This window comes from Taudactylus pleione, unplaced genomic scaffold (genome assembly GCF_031769625.1).
Source record: "Taudactylus pleione unplaced genomic scaffold, aTauple2 ptg000418l, whole genome shotgun sequence".
NCBI lineage: Eukaryota > Metazoa > Chordata > Amphibia > Anura > Myobatrachidae > Taudactylus > Taudactylus pleione.
In genome coordinates this window covers 572,008-597,123 of record NW_028284820.1, presented here as the reverse complement: position 1 = coordinate 597,123, position 25,116 = coordinate 572,008, and the positions used below count along the sequence as shown (strand labels likewise).

Below are 25,116 nucleotides of genomic sequence, written 5' to 3'. Positions count from 1 at the left end.
GAGACCCTACCGCAGGGTCTCCGTCGCAAGCCCGATGGTCGCGATGGTCAAGACCATCGCGACCATCATCATGGATGCTCGCTATAGCTGTGGGTGGTAACCCACAGCTATGCGAGCGTCCATGAGGACGCTCCAAAAAAGGTAGGAGGGCCCTGATTCAGAGCGAGCGCTCTGGTCAGAGCGTTCAGCTCTGAATCAGGCCCTTAGTTCATGTGCCCAGTTTACTATCTTGTTGCTTTTGTCTATAGCAACCAATCTGTTCAAACCTTGGTCCTGTTTCAGCAAGGAACGCAGTTGCTAATACACACACAATCGACTGATTGTTGTGTACTTACACACACAATCGACTGATTGTTGTGTACTGCGTATGCATCGCAGCACGCGAACCGGCCACTGCGATCGCAGCGACTACGCAGACCCATGGCAGAGTGATTGACAGGAAGTGCCGTTTGTGGGAGGTGACGGGGAGTGGTCAGTGAAACGCAGGCGTGCCAGTGCGTTTGAACGCTGTTGCAGGGGCGTGCATAAATTAGCCACTGCGATGTTCTACGCAGCCGGAGGCCTGATAGCGTGTGCTGAGGTTAGCAATATCTGAGTAAGGTCAGGGCTTGTGCAAGTGTGCGTGAGGCTGCGATGGTACTCGATTGTACCGATGGTTTCGCAGTCTTGCTAAATATTACGGATGTGTGTAAGGTAAAGTGGGCGTCCTTATGTAGTGCAGCGGCAGCATAGCGATCGCAATGGATTAGAATACTATAGCAGTAGAACTGCGTGCGTAATCGCTATTGCTTTCGCAGTTGCTTTCTGTAGTGAATCAGGCACCTTGTTTAATAGAGGGAAAGCAAAATTGTTGCCAGGTGTTGTAAGACATCACTGTAAGGTCCTGTTGTGTTATGATTTGGGTATGTACGGGCATCTTTCTGTGTTACAGTAATATCTGCACACTTAGGGGTAGATTTATCCTAGCTTGGAGAGAGATAAAGTACCTGTAAAATTACATAAGCTGATTGGTTAGTACTTTATCGCTGTCCATTTCATATGTCTCAAAGCTTTATTAAATCTCCCCCTTAGGGCACCATTTAATAACCATGCTTATTACCAGCGGCATATCTCGTTTTATATCGCAGTGATACAAACGAATATGCTGTTGATATTTAAGATTCCAACTCTCCTGCGAGGTCCAGCGACGTCTTCCGACCCCTGCGGCATCCTCCATTCTGCTGCTGGCAGACTATAGCTGCCAGCGACGGGCTTTTGTGTCATGCGCATACGTGACGGCCAGTCTGCGATCATGCATTACAGTCTGACCTGGCAGGGGTTATGTCTCATTGTTAGACTTGTTGGGACCGCCCATTGAGGGTGTAAATACAGGAGGGGTGTGTGAGGAGAGATTGGGCAGTAGTATAGAATATTTAAGTGACTGTATCTGATGTAGAGTTGTCTCTCTGTGTCTGGAGATCTCGGTTGCTAGGTGTATATAACACTAGCGTGGGAAAGGAATCATCAGAGTGCTGCTCTTTAGCCATCTGGGGTGGCCCCTTGGGAAAGTTACCATAACAATTACACCACAGTGAGGTGATTCTTATTGTCTGTTGTCATGGAATGTACCAGTGGGGCAAAACAGTATTTGGACAGCCACCGATTGCGCAAGTTGTTGCACTTTAAAAGATGAGCGAGGTCTGTAATTTGCATCATAGGTACACTTCAACTGTGAGAGACAGGATCAGAACCAAAAATTCCGGAAATCACATTGTATGATTATTAAACAATTTATTTGTATATTCTTGCGGAAAATAAATATTTGGACAATCAAAAAGTTTAACTCAATACTTTGTAAAGTAACCTCGGTTGGCAATTACAGAGGTCAAACGTTTCCTGTAGTTCTTGACCAGGTTTGCACACACTGCAACAGGTATTTTGGCCCACTCTTCAATGTAGATCTTCTCTAGATGTGTTATGTTTTGGGGCTGTCATCGGACAACACGGACTTTCAACTCCCTCCACAGATTTTCTATTGGGTTGAGGTCTGGAGACTGGCTAGGCCAAATCAGGACCTTGAAATGCTTCTTACGGAGCCACTCCTTAGTTGCCCGGGCGGTGTGTTTGGGGTCATTGTCATGCTGGAAGACCCAGCCACATTGCATCTTCAATGCTCTTACTGAAGGAAGGAGGTTTTTCCCCAAAATGTCACAATACATGGCCCCATTCATCCTCTCCGTAATACGGATCAGTCGCCCTGTGCCCTTTGCAGAAAAGCATCCCCAAAGCATGATGTTTCCACCCCCATGCTTCACAGTGGGTATGGTGTTTTTGGGATGCCACTCATCATTCTTCTCCCTCCAAACATGGCGCGTGGAGTTTATAACAAAAACTTCTGTTTTGGTCTCATCTGACCAAATGACATTCTCCAAATCCTCCTCTGGATCATCCAGATGGTCACAGGCAAACTTTAGACAGGCTTGGACATGTGCTTGCTTAAGCAGGGGGATCTTTCGGGCGCTGCAGGATTTGAATCCATGACGACGTAGTGTGTTACTAATGGTAACCTTTGTGACTGTGGTCCCAGCTCTCTTGAGGTGATTGACCAGGTCCCCCCATGTAGTTCTGGGCTGATCCCTCACCGTTCTCAAGATCATTGATACCCCACTAGGTGGGATCTTGCATGGAGCCCCTGGTCGAGGGAGATTCAGTGATCTTGTATTTCTTCCATTTTTTTAATAAGTGCGCTAACAGTTGATCTCTTCTCACCAAGCTGCTTGCCTATTGTCGAGTAGCTCATCCCAGCCTTGCGCAGGTCTACAATTTTGTCCCTGGTGTCCTTAGACAGCTCTCTGGTCTTGGCCATGGTGGAGAGGTTGCAGTCTAACTGTTTGAGGGTGTGGACAGGTGTCTTTTATACAGTTAACCAGTTCAAACAGGTGCCATTAATACCGGTAACGAGTGGAGGATAGATGAGCTTCCTAAAGAAGAAGTAATAGATCTGTGAAAGCCAGAATTCTTGCTGGTTGGTAGGTGTCCAAATATTTATTTTCCGCAAGAATATACAAATAAATTGTTCAAAAATCATACAATGTGATTTCGGGAAATTTTTGTTGTGATTCTGTCTCTCACAGTTGAAGTGTACCTATGATGGAAATTACAGACCTCGCTCATCTTTTAAAGTGCAACAACTTGCACAATCGGTGGCTGTCCAAATACTTGTTTGCCCCACTGTATATGCCCTATAGTGACCAGAGTATCCTTAATATAGTCAGTACCTATACTACTCCTTTACTTTATATAGATGGCAAAAATGTACCCCTGTGCAGCAAACAAACAAATCTATAATTCTGTTTCTACCTCGCAATTTATATCTCCGGTAAGATCCTGGATGTTTTACGCCTCTGTTGGTAAATGTAAAGATTGGTTCTTCTATACATGATAGTGTATCTCTTAGAGTGGTCCTGGCTGAGTGTCCTGCCGGCTGTGAAGGTGATATTGTACAAGCGGCCGCGCTCAGCGATTTCTGCGTTCGGTGCATGACATCTGGTCACCATAATGGCAGGAAGCAGCTTCAGTGCAATCTGTATTCCTGGCACTGCGGAGGGGTTTTGTGTCTGTGTCTCTTGTCACCAGCCGCGCTGTGTAATGATCACTGCTACGTCTTAACCCTTTGTCAGCCAGCCCTCGGCTTCCTCTACTTGTGTCGTCTGCGGATTAAATGCATTGCAGGCGTTACAGGATAACATTTAGCAAATTTGTCACACTCCGTATAATATTTTGTATTTTTTTTTAACAATTGGATTTAGCAAAATCAATTCAAGTATTAGAAGAGAACAAATGTAGCCCAAATCCATGGGGTGACCCGTGTATAGGATTAGCATCAGATCAGCTCCCCCATCCTGAGATAGTCCCAGAAATTGTATATTTTTATTACGTGTGTGTAGAATTGGGAAAATGAATATTTTTGGTGTATCTTCTTCTGCCTCTGTCAGGAATCTGCATAGAGTCTATTATAATAATGTTATTACTATTAATAATAATCTATATGATTAGAGCAAACTCTATGCGCCTGATGTAGAGGTAGGCGCACTGCTAATGTTGGACATAGTGGGTCAATTATTGTTTTGCTGCCGCTCATACATCTAAGTCGCACCGCGCACGCGATCTGATTGTGTCCGTACACAGGACCTCATTCAGAGTCTCTCGCTAGATGCGATGGCTCGCACCCAGCGTATGCAAATTTGTCAAAGTGACGTCACGGGAAGCTATCGCTCGCCAAGGCATAAGCACGCCTACCATGTCTTAGCGAGCGGCCAGCGTACGCCCAATCGCACAGGCAGAGCCGCCCACCAGCACATGTCATCTCCAGGAAGTGTATTAATACATTGGTACATCGAGGACCATCGGAAGTGATTGCCGCGCTTGTGGTTGCCTTACCCTACCGCAAGCACTGCGAGGACTTCAGTGTAAAAAACAGGCATGTGACGTGTACTATGACGCTGCGTGTTAATTATGCACGCCTCTAAAACGGCGTTGAAACACTCGGGCACGCCTGCGTTCGCACCTGCACACCCCCGTTATTAGTGTCCTGCCCCTGTTACCACCCACAAGCGGCCTCTCCTGTCACTCATTTCACTGGGCTGTCTTTGCTGGGCGGGCGAGTGAGCGAGCGGCCTGCGATCGCACAGAGTAGTTAGCGCACGCGCAGAACGAACCATGCGTGTACGCAAACTATCGGGCCACTTGCGAGCACACAGCGCTAGCGAGAGACTCTGAATGAGGTCCACAGACTCTGAGATGCCATTTCTGATGCACGCAAAGTATTTTGAAAATGCATTGGGTGTTTCTAGGCTGTGACAGGGAGGTGTCATAGGGCCGCACGGAGGTGGTCCGTTTTATGGGCGGGTTCTGTCCGCGGAAGTGATTGCGTTCGCATAGGAGGCCGTATTCGGATGGAAAATCTGCACTTGCCAAAAGACTGATGCAAGTTCTGATGGTGTGTGTAAAGACGCACCAATTGGTATTACCGGGTGTACGGACGCAGACAGTGGGCGTCTCAGTCCTTGCACAGTCAGTCGCACGGATATACACAAGGGGAGGAGTTTGTAGCAGCACTCGCATAAAGTGGCAGAAGGGCAGCCACCAATGCACGCTGCTGCGGGCGCCTCTGGAGCCAGGAACTCTACTCTTCCCGCGTCTGCGTGGATTTCCTCTAGGTGCTCCGGCTCCCTCTCACACTCAGAACTCCCGTCAGTGATGTTATTTCTGCGCTTAGTGTGACCTCATTGCTCAGTGAAGAGCAGGACACACTGCATTATTCAGTACATCCTGTACAGTGGGTATGGAAGTTGCATTTTCCAAAGAGATCTTTGATGAAAGCTTTCGCTGTGACGGATGCAGCTAATGCACATCGTAAACAAATTGCTAGGTTAAATGGCTGCTGACCGATGGTGCGTACACACGGTACTATTAAAATGGACGATATGAACAATAACAATATCGATGTTATCGTTCATATCGTCCATTTTTCGGTGGTCAACGACCTGCGATGCGCGAGCGCGCATGGACGATAACTATATCGACCATCTCCGTGCATGCAGGCCAACCTGGTTGATATCGACCAGGTTACTATAGGGACCCGCGATCGTTATAGTCGTTGGTGGGTAAATGGTATGCTGGGTGATCGATCATCCAGCACACCCGGGAGATCGTACAACGATATCGTTGTCGATCGTCCCGTGTGTATGCACCTTTAAAATGTTGTTTGTGTGGTAAAGGAATTTGTAGGCTCCAATGGGCAGTGATTGAAGTTATTGATCCTATTGACTGCACAGCGTTGTATAATAGGTGATACTGTATAGATAAATGGTAATAAATAAGTGACTGCACCTGAGGTAAAATGCTGTGGTTCCCAGTGTGTACGTAGCTTAGGAAGGGGCTTACAGGATCTTACAACCACTGAGGTAGCTCCTAACACCAGCCCAAGGTCCTATCTGCTCTAAATACACTGGAATTAGTTCATTTAAAAATACTGGTTTATTGCACTATTAAGGACAAAACTGGGGACTATTTCCAGCAGAAAATGGAAAAGTGCAGAAGGAAATGGTTTGCACAATTATGAGAATCCTTGTCCTAATTCACTGACATTGCTCATAGTGTGTGTGTATGTGTATATGTGTGTGTGTATATGTATATATATATATATAGTTAAATTGTAAATAACCTTATAATATATTCCTTCCTATAAACCTCTAAGATTCACCTTCCTAAAACCTCTAAGACAAAACCCTGCCTATAACCTCTAAACAGAACGCTAATTGCGTACGCAGTTTAACCGCAAATAAAGACATGAGTGGAATCTGTGTTTCCAACGCACAAGTATTATTCAGGTAAAAGTACAGTCAGTTACACGCAATCTATACATACACAAGTTAGGCGTAAAAGGAAATAATACAGACCAAGTACGGTTATACATACGCTGCGCCTCCGGACCCAGAGATAGACTTCTGACTAGATATCCTCAGCTCACCCAAAATTCAGCATGAACTGCCAAACCAGTGTTTGCACACATGTATTTATTCCCCCCCAGACTGAAACAGGACAAAGGGGAAACTTCCTGCTGATCTCATTGGTTCCCAGAGGAGGAGCATATGTAACGACACATTTAACAGGTTGTTTCAAATAGACTTTCCCTGCCTCTAACAGCCGGGGTCTTTCTGGTAACGCCTCCTGTAACATTCCATCAACTAAAACATTTTGTTGCTTATAAGTTCTGCGATCCATAACTTGAGTTTGCATGATGCGATCTCTCCACCGATAACACCGGGATTCTGTAAAAAGCGTAGGCATCAGAACGAGATCAAACATACCTTGCTTATCATATATAATACCTTAGATATCAAAAACCTCTATTTCTTAGCATTTAAACTAACTTAACCAACTTGAATCATACATTTTGATGCTTATGGAACCTTATGTGCGAATATGTAGTGTGTGGGTATTCGGGGTTTGATATAAGGACGCTAGTTATTAATGGGTGAGATTTAAGTGCATAATCTCTCATACACGAAGTGAACATCCAGCAGTGTGGATGGCTGAGGGTTGTAATTCCACATGCCCTCTGTCAGCAGGCCCCCACCTGCTGTGTTCAAAGGAGAACAAAACCTCTATTGTTCTCACAGACACTTGTGTGAAGTGCAAATGTATTATCACCTCAAACTATGGGATTTAGAGCCATCTTGTCTAGAATTCAGGCAAATCCAATTGTGTAGATATTATATTACAATTGCCACAACTATACTTTATCTGCATCCCGGGATTCCCAATTTGTATGTAAAAATACCCATTGTCTCTCCTTATTTACTTCTACTTAGAAAGCTGGTTTTTCCCGTTGCCCTTGGTGTTAACAAAAACATTGCCATCTGTTCTTAGTTAATGGGTTATAACTTGAATTAATGCTGACCACACAAAATGGTGTCTTGTGATCTCATTTCCAAAATGGAGTCTTGTGGCCATTCGCAAGATGGCGTCGCTGCGATTAAATTTTAAACTGAACTTGTCTCACTCAATTATTCAGCTTTGACAATATATATATATATATATATATATATATATATATATATTAAAACCGCAGCAGCCAATCGGATATTAACTTTTATCTGTCTAGTGCATGCTTGGCTATGAAAGCAATTGCCTGATTTGTTCCTGGTGACTTGGTGCAGATTTGACCTTTTTATTAATAATGTTAGAAAATTTCTCTTCTCAGCTTCTATCACGTTTATAGGAACTTCTGTGTTTTTTGTGAATATTTCAAAATAACTTTACATTACTTCCCACATTCAGTTGTTCACAAGAGTAGTGCGGTGGATGGATTGGATAAACACTGCGGGAAGCAAATCTGAGATAGATTTCAATTTCCCCAACCCCCCTCCCCAAATCCTCCCTAGCTATTAATTAGCATTTACCTCCCTGTAGTATGCCTGGTACTGCAGTACTAAGACCCAGCTTCCGTAATGGATGGTGTTTCATCGTCTCAGTGCGTAGTATAGATGTGACTGCACTTGTGGTGGCTGGTTTCCTTATTAGATCAGATGTAGCTGTTATGTCATCCTAATACTCGGATTGATCTCCCATGTGATCATGCCTAGATTGGCACTTTTAGATCTATTTTTATTAAGGAACGCAATATCCTGAGTCATAGACTTGCTAAATGTTGTGACTGGGGACCTTGACATTGCGGAAGTGTAAGAACAAAACATCACCTGAGGCGCATTGGTGGCAAAATGTCGAGAAGGAAAAGGTCATTTAAGTTAAATGTTCACAAATGAATGTGTGAAGGTTTTAATGCACATATACTGTATGTCATATTAAGTTCCATTTAATAATAACCAATTGTGTTTGTAGTCTCCAATGAGTTACTGTACACTGTGGAATCAATGTGTTTTACATGTAATCCTGTTATTTTATCACTGTTTAGCGCTATGTGAGTACATACAGGCTTCTAGAGGCAGAGATGGGGCTGGACGCTTCGTGTCCTGCGCGGCTGAAGGTAAACGGAAGGAAGGCGGATGGAAGCCTCATGTATCTAACACTCCGGCCTGATCTGCCGGTCACCACTCTTGACAGGCTTCTACTACCAGTGGCATTCCAGCTATTAACACACTTAGCATGCTGGGACATGTAGTTCCATGACATCTGGTCAGCCATTGGTTGCCCGAGCCTGCTGTAAGGCGTAGCCATGTTGTGTAAGCCATTCCCACTCTGTGGGTGCTAAACCTTCCGAGTGTAAGCAGATGAGCGAGCAGTATAGAATCCTGGCTGACTACAGTCATATCCGCCATCGTGGATCTCTGCGCTGTCCAATTCCAAAAATATCCGCTCATTTTTATTTTAAATAAAAAATTTACTTCGGTTTACTGTCTAAGTTTTATTAATTCCCTTCAACAAAAAATCCCTTGGTAGTGCCAGCGTTCTACGTTCTAATCTAAAACGAATGCCTACCTCTGATATGGTTGTTCTTGGGAGGCCCAGAAAAAACACTTTGGAGAAATTTCCCTAATCTCTATCAGAGGTGTGAATTGATAGACAGTCAACACTAAATGGTCTATGGGCAATAGGTTGACGGGGTCAAATGGTCGACATGGTCAGGAGGTCAAAACTCCAATGGTCGACGCAGAAAAGGTCAAAACATTTTTTTTTTTGTTATTTTAACCCTAGCCGTCCCCTTCTGCAGCCTAACGCTCTGCCAAGTGCCTAACCCTCTTCCCAACTCTATAAATCATGAAAAACCATGTATCGACCTTTTTTGTGTGTGTCGACCTTTGGACCCTGTCCACCATTTGACCCCGTCGACAATTTTCATGTCGACCTATTGACTGACACTGTAGATATTCTATCCCTGTACCTTCTATCAGGCGTCTATACATAATTACGGCTCTCATTTGTAACATGCATTCTCGGATCTGTGTTAGTGACCAGTATATTTAAATAAAATCTGAATGCGTGATCCCTTCCGACCTACTTTATGCTCAGATTTTTTTATATGTCTGGATTTGGCTGAAATAACATCTAAGATGGCACTTTTTTTTTTTTCTAATGAGCGATGTCATCGGATTTTATACTGCTCCTTATCTGTATAGCCACATAAACAATGGGGCTACACCTCTACATGACCAGTCTGCTGCTAACTAGAGCCAGCTACCTGACCTGTCCTCTGCTTTCTAGGTTCTCACTGACCCTGAGCTCTCCGTGTCCTGTCTCAGTTGATTCCTCTGTTTGTTTAACAGCTGTCTAGGATTTCACGCTGTGTCTTCAGACGCAGGAGCTTTGCAGTCTCCTGCTCTGTATCACACACTTCCTGTGTGCGCCTCTGCTCTAATTTGTGCTTTTTTTAGCTGCAGTGTTTTCCTGATGCCCTGTAATACTACAGCAGTTTGTCTTTTAACGGGCTGTGAAAGTGATTGCATGATCCTCAGAACTGTGTCACTACATTCTAATTTATGGCACCTTTAATCTAGCTTTAAATCAGTTTTATTCAACAATTTACATACTCGCCAACTAAATATAGGGAATAAAATAAATCTACCAATCTGTCCCTGTTGTTCGATTCCGAGTGCCATGAATGTGCCTGGAGCTCTGAGGTGGCAGAAAGATCTTCCGATCGTCCTTGTTAGCAAAAAAAGAGTATTACATATTTTGTCTGTGCACTTTAATACCTGTATAACTCCATCCAGTGTTCATTCTAGCACCCTGCACCTGTCACACCACGTGCAGTTCCGCTCTCCCGCCTGGGGTGTCGCTTTCTGCTCTGTTGTTTCTAGCACACTCAGCTGATGCAACAAAAGTCTTGAGATACAGACCATTGTGTGCTAGAGGCACCAGCGCAGAGAGCGACACCCCTGGCAGGAAAGTGGAACTGCACGGGTTGTGACAGGTGCAGGGTGTTAGAATGAACACTATATATCTGCATAGGACATTTGTATCAGTTTTTAGAACAAGAGAGAATGACTTGCGCTAAGCCTATTACAACGTATAGTGACCTGTTCCACCTTGTAATCCAGCTACAGGTGCTGGTATTATTACTAGGTATGTGGTCTTGAAAATCACATTTTGCAGCTCAGAAAAGAGGGACTGCTGGTTTCTAAGTGTTTGTAACTGGTAACAGACCTATCTATCCTACAGGGGAGGGTAATGATTTCTACCTAGTAATATGCTGCTGTTTTATATGTTCACATTGAAGGAGAGAATTTTGAGCAGACCCCGCTCAGGCGCACTTTTAAGTCGAAGGTCCTGGCACGGTACCCCGAAAACGTGGAGTGGAATGCGTTTGACCAGGACGCAGTGGGCATGGTATGTTACTGTGTGCTGTTCCACAGTTTGCGGTATCCTTTGTTTTACATACAATCTCCCCATTGTGTTTGTTCTGTCCCTTGGAATGACCGTTCCCCCAGTTCCCAGTTTTGTGATTTGCCAAATGCATTAACCAAAACTGAAAATGAACCAATATATGAACCTACAACCCTTTTGTGTACTTGCATGATTGCATGGGTTGTAAGACTGTCCATGCTCTATGTAACGCCCTGTATGGACATAAGACGGGCACCTCAGTAATCCTGGTGTCCTGTACTTTTTGGAGATCTTGTGGACCAGTTAAGGGGGAGTATTAGATTGAAACCAAATAAAATAAAGCCCTGAAGGAACAGTAACCATGTTGTTGCCCTTACAGCTGTGTATGCCCAAGGGTTTGTCCTTCAAGACTCAGGCCGACTGCAGAGACCCTCAGTTCCATTCCTTCATCATCACGCGGGAAGATGGTTCTAGGACATTTGGGTTCTCCCTCACCTTCTTCGAGGAAGTCACCAGCAAGCAGATCTGTAGTGCCATGCAGACCTTATACCACATGCACAACGCGGAGTATGACATCATTCACACGTCCGTAACCAACGGCGGAGACGGCACCATCTGCACGGAGGACTGCAATGACTCTTCTGTCACCAAGCTGCAGAGGTTCAACTCCTACGACATCTCTCGCGATACTTTGTTTGTCTCAAAGTGCATCTGCCTAATCACCCCCATGTCTTTTATGACTGCCTGTAAGAAGGTCCTGGAGCAGCTTCATCAGGCCGTGACCTCCCCCCAGCCCCCTCCGTTGCCGTTAGAGAGCTATATCTATAATATCCTCTACGAGGTGCCTCTACCTCCAGCAGGAAGGTCCCTGAAGTTTTCAGGGGTCTACGTGCCTATCATATGCCAGAGGCCAAGCACCAATGAGCTGCCGTTATTTGACTTTCCGGTGAAAGAGGTGTTTGAATTGCTTGGTGTAGAAAATGTTGTGCAACTGTTCACCTGCGCTCTCCTGGAGTTCCAGATCCTGCTTTACTCCCAGCGTAAGTGTGGTGGGGTTATCGCTGACATTGTTAGGGCAGGTGGGGTTTTATTGTTGGATCTCTGCGGTGGCTCTTGGTAACCTTATTTATTAGGGTCTGGATGGCCTTTTTCTTTGCAAACCTCTCACAGGAGCCCATGCTCACCTGTCTGTGCTGCTCATGTCAGCTCATATGAACGGTTTTATGTTGTCTGCCCATTATTAGAACTAGTTCAGTGTTTAATTTTGTTTTTATTTTGTGGATTCCTTTTTTTAATTTATTCAGTGGTATTAGACCTATTTCACAGAGGATGGAAAGGGTGAATGCCTCAATGCATGTTTTCTTTTCACAGTGATGTCTGCAGGTAAGTGACTATAACATTGAGGATATCATCCTGTATCCAATCATAGCATTAGGACGTTCAGAGATAGACCAACCTGCAGCCAATCGGAGCATTAGAACATTCACAGGAGTGGACCAACCAGTAGCCAGTCAGATTATTAGGATCTTTGCAACGCTAGTGCAACCTGTAGCCAATCAGAGCATTACATCACTCGCAGGACTAGACCAGCCTGCAGCCAATCACATCATTAGAACATTGACCGTGCTAGACCAACATGCGGCCAGTCAGAGCATTAGAGCAGTCACAGGGGTAGACCAACCTGTAACCAATTGGAGCACCCGAACATTCACAGTAGTAGACCAACCTGCAGCCAATTTGAGCATTAGAACATTCACAGGAGTGGGCCAACCAGTAGCCAATCGGCTTACTAGAATCTTTGCAAAGCTAGAGCATCCTGTAGCCAAACAAAACATTAGAACACTCAAAGCGCTAGAGCATCCTGCAGCCAATCACAGCATTAGAACATTGACCATGCTAGACCAACATGCGGCCAGTCAGAGCATTAGAACATTCATTGTGCTAGAGCAGGCTGCAGCCATTTGGCACGTTGGAACATTTGCAGCACAAGATAACTAATCCAGCTTCATTAGAAGCTACAGCAGATATGTGAAACACCGTTATTACATTCAGTTTATCAAAACCACTCTATACATAGATATACCAGTGGTTAAACATGGGACTTTCTTTTCTTCAATGGTGCAAATCCGCTCCCCTGTCAGAATGCGATGTCACAGTTTATGCATTAAAGAAGTTTTCTGAACTTGCAGATTACCAGAGGTTAATGACGGTGGCGGAGACCATCACTGGCCTCATGTTTCCATACCAGTGGCAACACGTGTATGTTCCAATCCTCCCAGCCTCGCTGCTCCACTTCCTGGATGCCCCGGTGCCATATTTGATGGGTTTGCACTCCAACGGGCTGGATGACCGCTCTAAACTGGAGCTGCCGCAGGAGGTAGGGAAGGGGGATTTGCGTGTTCCGTGTGATTTCACTACTATTTGAGTGTGAGTCGCTGGAATGTAATGTAACGCAGCCATCATAAGTCGTCTGTTGTCTCCATGTTGGCGAGTCAGGGAAATACCATATAGCTTTTCAGACCTCCTACTGTTTTCTTCCAGCTGGTCACTCTCTCTTTATACTCTATAAGCTGCGAGCAGGAGTAAATAGAGCAAATGTAAACCCTAGAGATAAGAAGAGGGCGCAGTACTTATGCTAGGAGGTAAATGAGAGATTGCCGTAGTTACAGGGCTTGGGAAAAACTGGAATTAATAATTCATGTATAGTAGTGTACAGTCCAGAGCGATCCGGTTGGCTGGAAGCCAGGAGGTCAGAGGTCAGGTGTGACCAGATAAATGACAGTAACTATTCCATTCTACCTTTTTAGTATAGGAATATACCTTTTAATGGCAGGAATCTATGGTTTATACTAGGAACATGCTACTTTTCCTATCACTGCTACTTTGGGAAAAGGTTGCTACAGATGTGGCCTCAATACGCCACGCAGCACAACTTGCCTGGCCGCCAGGCCCCGGGCTACTCTGCTAGCGTCGGCCGTCTTATTTTGCAGAAAATGCGCCTAAAGCTGAGGTACATACTGCACAATGTGTACCCAGCACGACATCGCCGGCGACAGGACCCTGCATGTGGCAAGTGCATACACACTTGCCGATGCCAGGTCCGACAGAAGGGAGCTACGTGTCATGCTGCATGGCATCATCTGCGACATCCCGTCGGCCCTTGAGTAGGACCGGACCGACAGGCGATATTGCTAGCGATCCGTGGGAGCGTGCATATCATGGGTTGGGTACACCTATAATAGATGATTCATCCGATGTTTCGCTCTGATCCACGAGATCAGATGACATATCGTCTAGTATGTACCCAACTTAAGTCTCAATGCAACTAGGACGCATCAGCAGACTGCGCTGAGTAATGTGATATGTGACACCTGTATATCTGTGTGCTCCTGAGTCTGTATATAGAAGACTGTGCTGAGTAATGTGATATGTGACACCTGTATATCTGTGTGCTCCTGAGTCTGTATATGAAGCACAGCGGAATTTGGAATGAAAAATGCGGTGGCCGCTACATTGTAGCACTTCATATACACACACACACAGATATACAAATCACACACAGATATACAAGTGTCACATATCAAATTAATCAGCACCATCTGCTGGTGCGTCAGTCACATAGTATTGAGACTTCGGCGCATTTTCGGGAAAAAAAAGACGGGCGGCGCTAGTAGAGTTTCACAGGACCTGGAGCGCTGAGAGGGGCTTTTTAGCGCAACTACAGCAAAGATGTTTAACACATCTGTAGCTGAAAAATGCCTCCGACATAACAAATCACTCACAGGCTGCCAGCCGTTACCGCACCGGACGTTGCAGCTCTCCCGGCCTTCAGCAGTAGCAGCGATGCATTTGCCAGACATGCACAAAACTTTTTTTCAAAAAACCTTAAAATACTTTAAATGCTTATTATCCATGATAGTTCTTTTTTGATGTAGTAATAATGGTTACATATTCTTTACAATGCATCGTTATAGACAGGTGTTACAAAGGCCGTGTCTCCGCGGTCTAGTCATGTGTCACCAGTACTCCACTTACATGGTCTGTTTCTTCTTATCTCCGAATGTGCCGCTCTCACTCATTGGCTGATAATTATAGAACTAAAGACTACACCAATGTAGGAGATGTTGTGTTGGCCTCAATTTTATCAAGAGTCCCCGTTTACAAAGCATCTTAGTATAACCGAATTCTACTAATGTAATGGTTATAAGAGCACAGCTTGTTCTAGGGAAGCAGTTTACCCTGAGAAAGTGACCCAGAGTTAGCTGCTCCGTAGAATTCTGTGATTGTTCCCGGGCTTTCAATGATGCCTTGTCTGCTGCGGTCACACACAGCCGGCCTTTCATAAGTCCTCATAAGCCAAGACCTTTATATAGCCGCACAGCCAGGAGCTTCCTATCTGGCTGGCTGTCTCCCCCCTGTCATGCCGGCTCTGGTTTTCCAACGTTAAAAACCTAAATATTGTGCCGTAGACATTAGGAGAATGTAGCAATTCTGTAGGTTTAATCCCTGCTTCAAGATATGCTCCACCAGTGCTATTGGCAGAGTGGACTTCTTGCCAAGGGCCATCACTTTCTGATTTAGGGGGAAATTTATCAAAGCTTAGAGAAAAATAAGGGGAAGATGTACTAAGTCTTGGAGAGAGATAAAGTAAAGCTGTCTGTCACTTTACAGGCTGTGAGCCGTATCCAATTTGAGCCGAGCCGCGATACTTTTCCGTCTGCAAAACAGGCCGCGAAAAAGTATCACGCACGTGCCCGTTTACCCTTTATTCAATTTGAAAGTACGCGAACACGGGACCCGGCGAAACTTGAACAAGCGGAAAGTACTGTCAGATTTGGGGATATCAGCCTGACACCCCCCAAAAGATGCTCTGACATGGGGGTTCCCTATGGTATCCCCCGATTTGGCTTGCTGAAGGTATTTGGTGTTTTTAAACGGGCTCAATAGCTGCTAAATAGCGTTTTTCTATACGTGGTGCAGAATAGTATTCAGGAGTATTTTTGCCAGAAAATAAGTTATCCCAGCAAATTTGGGGTACTTGAAAATGGGGGTCAGCATATTTTAAAGTTGCTAAAGTGAAGTTGAAAAAATAATGAAAAATCCTCCTGCCGCAAGCACCTGCAATAAAAAAAACACTTGGGGACCCCCCCAGAGTCAAGTTCGCTAGTTTTTAACTTTGTACCCCAACTTTTTTTTATTTTCGCCCCCTTTTTCAAAGTAATTTTTTGGGGTGTCCATAAGTGTTTTTCTACTTCAGGGTCCATAGGGTATCCACAGGATACCTTGGGGTATAGGTGTGACGTCAGTCGCAGGGCACCAAAGAGTTAAGCTTTCAGCCTCCCAGGATGCACTGGGTCCCCCTCCTATACCCCCCCCCCGAGCCAAGGCACCTCAGTTTAGTTTGGTGCCCGGCCGGAGTCGGATGCACCTGTTGGAGTGGGGGCTAGAAGAGCCCCTGAAGCTTTTTCTTCATGCAGCTGTGGCTGCACATCTGGATGAACAGCATGGACAGTCAGTCCTGACGTCCATGCTGTCTTCCCTACACCCCGCCGGTACCAGAACGCCGGTACTGATCCGGGGATGCTGGTGGGCATCTGGGGTCACAGCTAGCGGTGACCCCAGATGCTCCGGACCATGGCCGGATTCAAGGGGGACAGAGGTAAGCAGCGGGGTCCCGCGGTGGGTCCCCGCTGATCACATGGTTCTAAGTCCCCAGGCAGGGGGCTCCCTAGGGACTGGCTGCAGCGTGGAGCCAGGCGACCAACCTGCGCTTCCACTACCCCCTGGGACAGCGGACCGCAGCAGAGCGGTAGCGCTGCGGCGTTCCAGGGGTTAAATGCATGCCAGGGGAGCGCGCCTTCCCTGTCTCACAGCCGGCGCCTCCCCCGCTGCACACAGCCCTCTCTGCACTGTGCTGACTGGCCCTGTGTCAGCGCTCCTCCCCCAGGCCAGCCTCCTCTCTGCTCCTCGGCGGCCATCTTCTCCAACGCATGGTGAACGCTGCTGGAAGCACTGGACGGAAGCATCGTGGTCTGGGTCCACCCGCATACCTCTCCTCCGCTGTGGTCAGGTCTGTGTATGCAGCGCTGTGTCCTACCAGGCCCTGTGTCTGTGTAGTTGAGTGATCAGCGCTGTTAGTGCAGGAATTGATTTTCTTTGCATTGTATGTGACTGTGCTAGCGCTGCCTGTAACTTTTCTTCTCTAAACTGTCAGCTTTATTACTGTTCTTTCTGCTAAGCCCTTGCGGTGCGGTGCTGCAGGCTGGTCTCTCGGCTATTTAATATATAATTGGTGAGAGGGGTCACATACGTGGTGCCATCATGTCTGAAAGTGATTTTCCCCTCCGGCTACAGTGTACCACGTGCAAAGTACCGTTAGCGGAGGGGGAGGGGCGGAGGGCCTTTGCCGGCAGTGTTTGTCCATGGCGCGGCCTCTTACGGTTACAGCACCGGTACAGGAGCCGCCCTGGGCTTGTTTCGCTCAGGCGCTAACAGCTTTAGTGGGCCAGTTAGCTCCGCAGCCCGCGTTTACTCCGATGGGTTTGTCCCAGCAGTCTGTGGTGTCGTCACCCATGCAGGGTTTCCCACGACAATTGGTGGTACCCCACAGTCTCCCTATTTCCCCGCTCCCGGTTTCTCAGGAGCCAGCGTGGGTTAACTCCCTGACGAGTTCTGTACAGCACTTGTCGGATGTATTGCAAGGGGAGTCTGTGATGCGGCCTCATAAACGGCCGGTGGCGTCTCTGTCCGCTCCTTATGAGGATGACGAAGGGACGTCTGATGATGGGGAGATTCTGGATCCTTACGATCAGGAACCTCTCCATACTAAGGACGCTGATGCTAAGTCCAAAGTATATATTCCTGGACTTATTCGGGCGGTCCGCACAGCCTTGGTGATTGTGGACGAAGTTCCCCCAGCGGCTAAGTCTAAATATGCCTTTTTCAAAGATGTGAAGGGCGATGCCACAGTCTTTCCTCTTTCGGGTCAGTTGGTGGACCATTTAGAGGAGGCGTGGAAACAGCCTGGCAAAAGATACCAGCCGCAGAGACGCCTGGCAGTGGCTTATCCGTTCGCGGATAATTATTTTGCTAAGTGGGAATCCCCTCCACAGGTGGATTCTCACGTGACCCGTCTTGTCCGTAGTGCCACATTGCCGATGCCATCCATGTCCTCCCTTAAGGATGCTACGGACCGCAAGGTGGAAATCTGCCTGAAGTCCGCTTATTCCCTTGCGGGGGGGGGCAGCACGGCCGGCTATGGAGCGCTGGGCGGATTCATTAGAGGCTTCTTTTGATTCCGACTGTCCGGCCGAACAGGCGGAGTTGATTGGCAATCTCCGTGATTCGGCCACTTGCATCAACAAGGCGGCTCTAGACATTAGTACTCTGGTGTCTAGAATTTCTTCAGCAGCGGTAGCTGCTCGTCGCACCTTGTGGCTGCGATCCTGGAAGGCGGACGCAGATTCCAAGAAGGGTCTGGAAGCCTTGCCGTTTACCGAAGAAGTTCTCTTCGGTCCGGATCTGGATACGATTGTGGCCACGCTGGCGGCAGCCAAATCGGCTTGTCTCCCGTCGGCCGCTGCTCCTTCTGGTTCTGGACCATCGTCCTTTCGGTCATCTAGGGCCCAGGGCAGGCCCAAACCACAGTAGTTTCCTCGTCAGGCTGGCCCTAGGAAATCGGTCAAGCCCCGGAAGCAGGCATGGAGTACCAGACGTCCGGCCCCCAAGCCAGCTGACAAGCCTGCGGCCTGACGGTCTGGGCCTCCCTTTGGGGTATCCCAGGGTGGGAGGCCGCCTGCTGCAGTTCGCCCAGTGTTGGTCGGTCACTACGACAGACACTTGGGTTCTGGAGGTGGTCTCCCACGGGTACGCCCTCTCCTTCCGGCACAGACCCCCGGCTCGATTCTTCACCACGGGTCTACCATCAGACCGGAACAAGGCTACGGAGCTGCGGAAGGTATTGCACACTATGCTCCAGGCTGGAGTTATAGTGCCTGTTCCATTCTCCCAGAGGGGCCAGGGTTTCTATTCAAATCTTTTTTTTGGTACAGAAACCCAATGGGTCGTATCGTCCGATTCTCAACCTCAAAGCACTCAACAAGTCTTTGCGGGTACCGAAGTTTCGGATGGAGACCCTACGGTCCATCATTCTGGTGCTGGAACCGGGGGACTACATGGTGTCATTGGACATACAGGACGCTTACCTGCATGTCCCTATTCTTTTGCGCCATCAACAGTTCCTCAGGTTTGCAATCCGCAGCGACCACTTCCAGTTTCGGGCGTTACCTTTTGGCCTGGCGACAGCACCACATGTTTTCACCAAGGTGATGGCGGTCATGGCGGCTTCTCTGCGGCTGCAGGGAGTCCGCATGTTGCCGTACTTGGACGACCTGTTATTGGTGGCGGGATCTCCAGAGCTCCTGTTACGCCACTTAGACCTGACCATTGCCCTGCTGCAACGGCACGGCTGGTTAATCAACTGGCAGAAGTCCACTCTAATCCCGTCTCGGAGGATTCTGCATCTTGGAGCCTTATTGGACTCGGGACAGCAAAAGATCTTCGTGACGGAGGAAAAGATCTCTGCTTTACAGTCAAGGGTGCGCAGTTGTCTGCACAGCCGCCAGGTGTCTCTACACTCGGCGATGAGGTTACTGGGCTCCATGGTGTCGGTGTTCGACATGGTGGAATATGCCCAGTTTCACTCCAGACCTCTGCAGCACCTGATCCTGTCAAAGTGGAACGGGCTGCCTCAGTCTCTGAAGTCCCAGACGATTGTGTTCACCCCGGAGGTTCGCCTGTCCCTTGCTTGGTGGTTACAGACGACCCACCTCAGCGAGGGACGTCCGTTCTGGATTCCAAATTGGGTCCTGTTGACAACGGACGCCAGTCTTCGGGGCTGGGGAGCAGTTTCGGGTCCACATCTGTTCCAGGGCAGGTGGACTCCGACAGAAGCGGAGCTTCCAATCAATATCTTGGAACTCCGTGCGGTCTTCAATGCTTTCCAGCAGGCACATCGGTTTCTCCAGGGTCACCCGGTACAGGTCCAGTCGGACAACGCTACCACCGTGGCCTACATAAACAGGCAAGGAGGAACCCGAAGCCGGGCGGCTCTCGTAGAGGTGTCTCGGATCCTGGTTTGGGCGGAGCGCAATCTTCCGGCCATATCAGCGGTCTTCATACCGGGAGTGCTCAATTGGGAGGCGGACTTTCTAAGTCGCCAGGACGTTCATCCGGGGGAATGGTCCCTGCACCCGGACGTTTTTCAACTACTGGTGGACAGATGGGGTCTTCCAGAGATCGACCTCATGGCGTGTCGGCACAACAACAAGTTGCCGGTGTACGGGTCTCGCACAAGAGACGAAGAGGCGTCTCTGGTGGATGCTCTGTCCGTCCGGTTGACGTTCCGGTTCGCATATCTGTTCCCTCCGGTCTCCCTTCTTCCACGGGTAATCCGGAAATTCAAACAGGAAGGAGGGACGCTCCTGTTGATAGCTCCCACGTGGCCCAGACGGCACTGGTTCTCAGACCTTCAGGGTTTGGCCGTGGACAGTCCTCTGCAGTTGCCGCTACGACCGGACCTCTTGTCTCAGGGTCCTTGTCGTCACCCTGACCTGACTCGGCTGTCTTTGACGGCGTGGCTGTTGAGACGGCCATGTTGAGGTCCCGGGGGTTTTCCAGTTCTGTGGTGCGTACCATGTTGCGAGCTCGGAAACAGTCTTCCGCGAGGATATACCATCGCGTGTGGCATACGTTCTTCCAGTGGTGTCGACCGAGAGGTTATGCACCGCGGGAGTTTCGTCTGTCTCGGATTCTCGCCTTCCTGCAAGCGGGACTAGATCATGGGCTTCGCCTTGCTTCTTTAAAGGTACAGGTTTCGGCCCTGTCTGTCTGGTTTCACCGTAGGATTGCTACAATCCCGGATGTGCGCACCTTTATGCAAGGTGTTGTCCGCATTCAGCCGCCCTTTGTTGCACCTGTGGCGCTTTGGGATTTGGCTGTGGTCCTGAGGGCTCTCCAAGGACCGCCGTTTGAACCACTGGGCTCAGTGGATCTTAAATGGCTAACAGCTAAGACTATTGCTTCGGCCAGACGTGTTTCTGAGTTAGGGGCTCTTTCTTGTAGACCCCCTTTCTTGGTTTTTCATGGGAACAGGGCACTGCTCCGCACTCGGCCCGAGTTTCTTCCCAAAGTTGTTTCCCAGTTTCATGTTAACGAGGAAATCGTTGTTCCGGCCTTTAACTCACCGGGTCTTTCCGTTGGATGTTGTGCGGGCCTTAAGGACTTATGTTGACCGCACTTCTTCGTTTAGGAAGTCGGACGCTTTGTTTGTCCTCTATGGCTTCCGTAAAAAGGGTTGGCCTGCTTCAAAGCAAACTTTGGCAGCCTGGATCCGTATGGCTATTTCTGAAGCTTATCTTCATGAAGGCCTACCGGTTCCTCCTTCTGTGAAGGCTCATTCCACTAGGTCTGTGGGTCCTTCGTGGGCAGCTCGACGTGGTGCCTCTGCAGTCCAGATCTGCAAGGCTGCTACGTGGTCCTCTGTCCATACCTTCGTGAGGTATTACAGGTTTGAGACCTTCGCCTCTCAGGATGCTTCCTTCGGGCGGCGGATTCTCCTTTCAGCACAGGAGCGTCCCCACCCTTAAAGGATACTGCGTTGGGACATCCCCAAGGTATCCTGTGGATACCCTATGGACCCTGAAGTAGAAAATATGAGATATGGTAAGAACTTACCCTTGTTATCTCTATTTCTACGAAGTCCATAGGGTTCCACAGGACTCCCGCCCTGTCGCACCTGTGCTGCAGATGGGCTTTGCTCTGGTCACCGGTTTTTCCGTCTCCCTCTGGTGAGAATGTGATTCTTGTATGTGTCCAGATCTTTGTTCTCTCTCTTCCTTCTCCTCCTCCGGCCTATGGCTTGGCAACTAACTGAGGTGCCTTGGCTCGGGGGCGGGGTATAGGAGGGGGACCCTAGTGCATCCTGGGAGGCTGAAAGCTTAACTCTTTGGTGCCCTGCGACTGACATCACACCTATACCCCAAGGTATCCTGTGGAACCCTATGGACTTCGTAGAAATAGAGATAACAAGGGTAAGTTCTTACCATATCTCATATTTTTTTTTTTTTTTTTACACAGTTTACCTTTGGAGAATGTCTGAAGGCTGCAGGGGGGTTACTGCAACGTTGCATCCCAAAACCTCAATTCTGCACTTTTTTCCGCCTGCTATTCATAGGCGAAACTTTTCTGCCTAGTACATTGCATTGACTTTCCGCCTAGGCGGAAAGTCTTTCAAATTGAATACGGGGTAAAAGCAAAACAGGTGAAAATTACGTCATCGGCGAAAAAGTTTTGCGGATCCGGACTTTTCGCCTCAAATTGAATACGGGCCTGTGTTTGAAAAATGACAGGAGCTGTTTGGTTGGTACTTTATCTCTATCCAAGGCTTACTACATCATCTACCCCAAAGTACCTACCAAACAACTCCTGTCAGTAATTTTTCAAACACAGGCCCGTATTCAATTTGAGGCAAAAAGTCCGGATCCGTGATACTTTTTCGCTGATGACGTCATTTTGCCTGTTTTGCTTTTATCCCGTATTCAATTTGAAAGACTTTCCACCTAGGCGGAGAGTCAATGCAATGTAATAGGCGGTAAAGTTTCGCCTATGAATAGCAGGCAGAAAAAAGTGCAGAATTGGGGTTTTGGGGTGCAACGTTGCGGGAACCCCCCTGCAGCCTTCAGACAGTCCCCCAAAGGTAAACTGTGTAAATTAAAAAAAAACAAAAACTTAAGGATACCCTAAAAAAATGACTTTGAAAAAGGGGGCAAAAAAAAAAATGTTGGTGTACAAAGTTAAAAACTAGCGAACGTGACCCTTGGGGGGGGTCCCCAAGTATGCCCTAAGTGTTATTTTCATTGCAGGGGCTTGCGGAAGGTGGATTTTTCACAATTTTTTTCAACTTCACTTTAGCAACTTTTAAAAATGCTGACCCCCATTTTCAAGTACCCCAAATTTGCTGGGATAAGTTATTTTCTGCAAAAAAACCTCCTGAATACTATTCTGCATCACGTATACAAAAATGCTATTTAGCAGCTATTGAGCCTGTTCTAAAACACCAAATACCTACAACAAGCCAAATCGGGGGGTACCATAGTGAACCCCCATGTCAGAGCATCATTTGGGGGGGGTGACAGGCTGATTTCCCCAATTCTGCCAGGACTTTCTGCCTGTTCAAGTTTCGCCGGGTCCCGTTTTCGCCTACTTTCAAATTGAATACGGGGTAAAGCGGGCACGTGCGCGATACTTTTCCGCTCACAAAACAGGCGAAGTAGGCGAAAAGTCCAGGCCGTGAAAAAGTATTGCGGCTCGGCTCAAATTGAATGCGGCTCCCAGTCTGTAAAGTGACTGTTAGGAGCTGATTGGTTGGAACTTTATCTCTCCGAGGCTTTGATAAATCTCCCCCTTAAAGTGAACTGGTCATGTATTGGAGGCATCTATTTTGCCGGAAGTGCCTCATGCTCAGTTATGCCACCTTATCTATTTTGCTGTGTTGTGAGGATGACGGTCACTTAAATGTATATGGCAAAATTGTTGGTTCATGTTGAAGAAATTATTAGATACTTTAGCAATTCATCTATTCATGCCCATTCATTTGATGTATTCATTAATCATGCAGGTTGCCTTCTACTTTAATGTGCTGTCAGGATGATGTTTGTTTGTCAGAGCCATGAAATCTTATTTGTTTTACATTTTTTTACTCTCAGGCCAATCTTTGCTTTGTGGACATAGACAACCACTTCATCGAGCTACCTGAAGATCTCCCTCAGTTCCCGAACAAGCTGGAGTTCATCCAGGAAGTGTCCGAGGTCCTGATGTCGTTCGGGATTCCTCCAGAGGGAAATTTGCACTGCAGTGAAAGCATCTCCAAGCTGAAGAGCATCAGGGCCGCGGATCTGGTGTCTGACAAGAAGAACGGGAACCTGGCTGGGTCACCCCTCAACTCATTTGAGCTCCTGAAGGAAAACGAGACCTTGGCACGCATACAGGCTCTAGTGAAGAGGACGGGAGTGAGCTTGGAGAAGGTCAGACTCTCACTTGAATGTTGCCTAGAATCTGTATTGGTCGTTGAGAGACCATTGCCTTAGTGTTTGGAAATTTTAGTTGAAAATAAGGTTCCAAGTTTATATTAACGGATGTTCTTTGTGTGTCTTTTTGCGGAATGATATGTGCTTATGTGTTTTTCAAAATCTGGTCCCCCACACTTTCTACAGGTGGAGGTTCGAGAAGAGACCACCAGTAAGAAGGACACAAAATTCCAGTGTGATGAGGAGGAGCTTCGGGTTCACCAGTTGAACATCCATGTCCGGGAAGTGTTTGCAAACCGTTTCACTCAGATGTTTGCAGACTACGAAGCGTTTGTGATCCAGCCCAGCCAAGACAAGGAGTCCTGGTTCACTAACCGCGAGCAGATGCAGAACTATGACAAGGTAAACCCAGTTACCGGGCGTGAGCATGGCTGCACCAAAACGGGCAGTTACCCCACATAATGCTTATCTAGAAACCTACAGTATATTTATAACTAGCTGAAGTACCCAGTGTTGCCCGGGTTTAAATCTTCAAGGTATTAATACCCCTTTCAGACATACGACTCGGGGAATTTCCTGCTCAGACCCATGAATTTCTCCTGTGCAAATTTCCAGGTATTTGGTCTAGACCCCCTTTTCCACACTACAGCGTCTACCCGGGAATTTCCCAGGTAGACCCCTTTCAGACATTACCCGGGCTTTTTAGTTTTTAATATTACCTGCCTCTACTCTGCCCTTCCTAGCCTATCCCCTCTCCGACTGCCGCTGATGTCATCATCATGCAGCAGGCAGCCGACCAATCACTGCAGCCATTTTATTTTATTAATATTAAATGTATTTATATCTACCCTGGTGGTCCAACGGGAGTGCGGGCGGCCCACTGTGGCAGGGAACTGCCGGCGATTGCCGGCGCCGGCGGGTGTCCCCGGAGTCTGGCTGGGGCTCTCTGTACACAACCACCGGCGCAGGGAGTGGTGAGCATAAGCGCTGAGCATCCTACAGGATGCTCTGCGCTGCCATCTCAAAGCAGTAGCGCTGCCAACTCAATGTAAAAGCTACTTGGTGCAGCCCGGGAGTAAATTCCCAGGTAGCACCATTCAGACATAAGCAGGGTAATTTCCCGGGACTTAAGTCCCAGTAAATTCCCTGGTCGATTGAAGGGTTGACTACCCGGGAACGTGTTCCCGGGTAGGGTACATTTCAG

At 47.6% G+C, this 25,116-nt stretch overlaps 1 protein-coding gene across 2 annotated transcripts in view; it reads left to right on the top strand.

The window, feature by feature from the left end:
* The window catches only part of DENND5A (DENN domain containing 5A), an 84,685-nt gene that overhangs the window by 14,839 nt on the left and 44,730 nt on the right, over positions 1-25,116 (top strand). Inside the window, exons 2-7 of one of the 2 annotated variants that reach the window (XM_088447102.1) lie at positions 8,459-8,530; positions 10,721-10,830; positions 11,207-11,867; positions 13,017-13,204; positions 23,592-23,909; positions 24,099-24,314. In XM_088447102.1, the coding sequence (XP_088303228.1) occupies positions 8,459-8,530; positions 10,721-10,830; positions 11,207-11,867; positions 13,017-13,204; positions 23,592-23,909; positions 24,099-24,314 (1,565 nt within the window). The remainder of the gene's footprint in view (positions 1-8,458; positions 8,531-10,720; positions 10,831-11,206; positions 11,868-13,016; positions 13,205-23,591; positions 23,910-24,098; positions 24,315-25,116) is intronic. The other variant, XM_088447103.1, reaches the window with a different exon arrangement.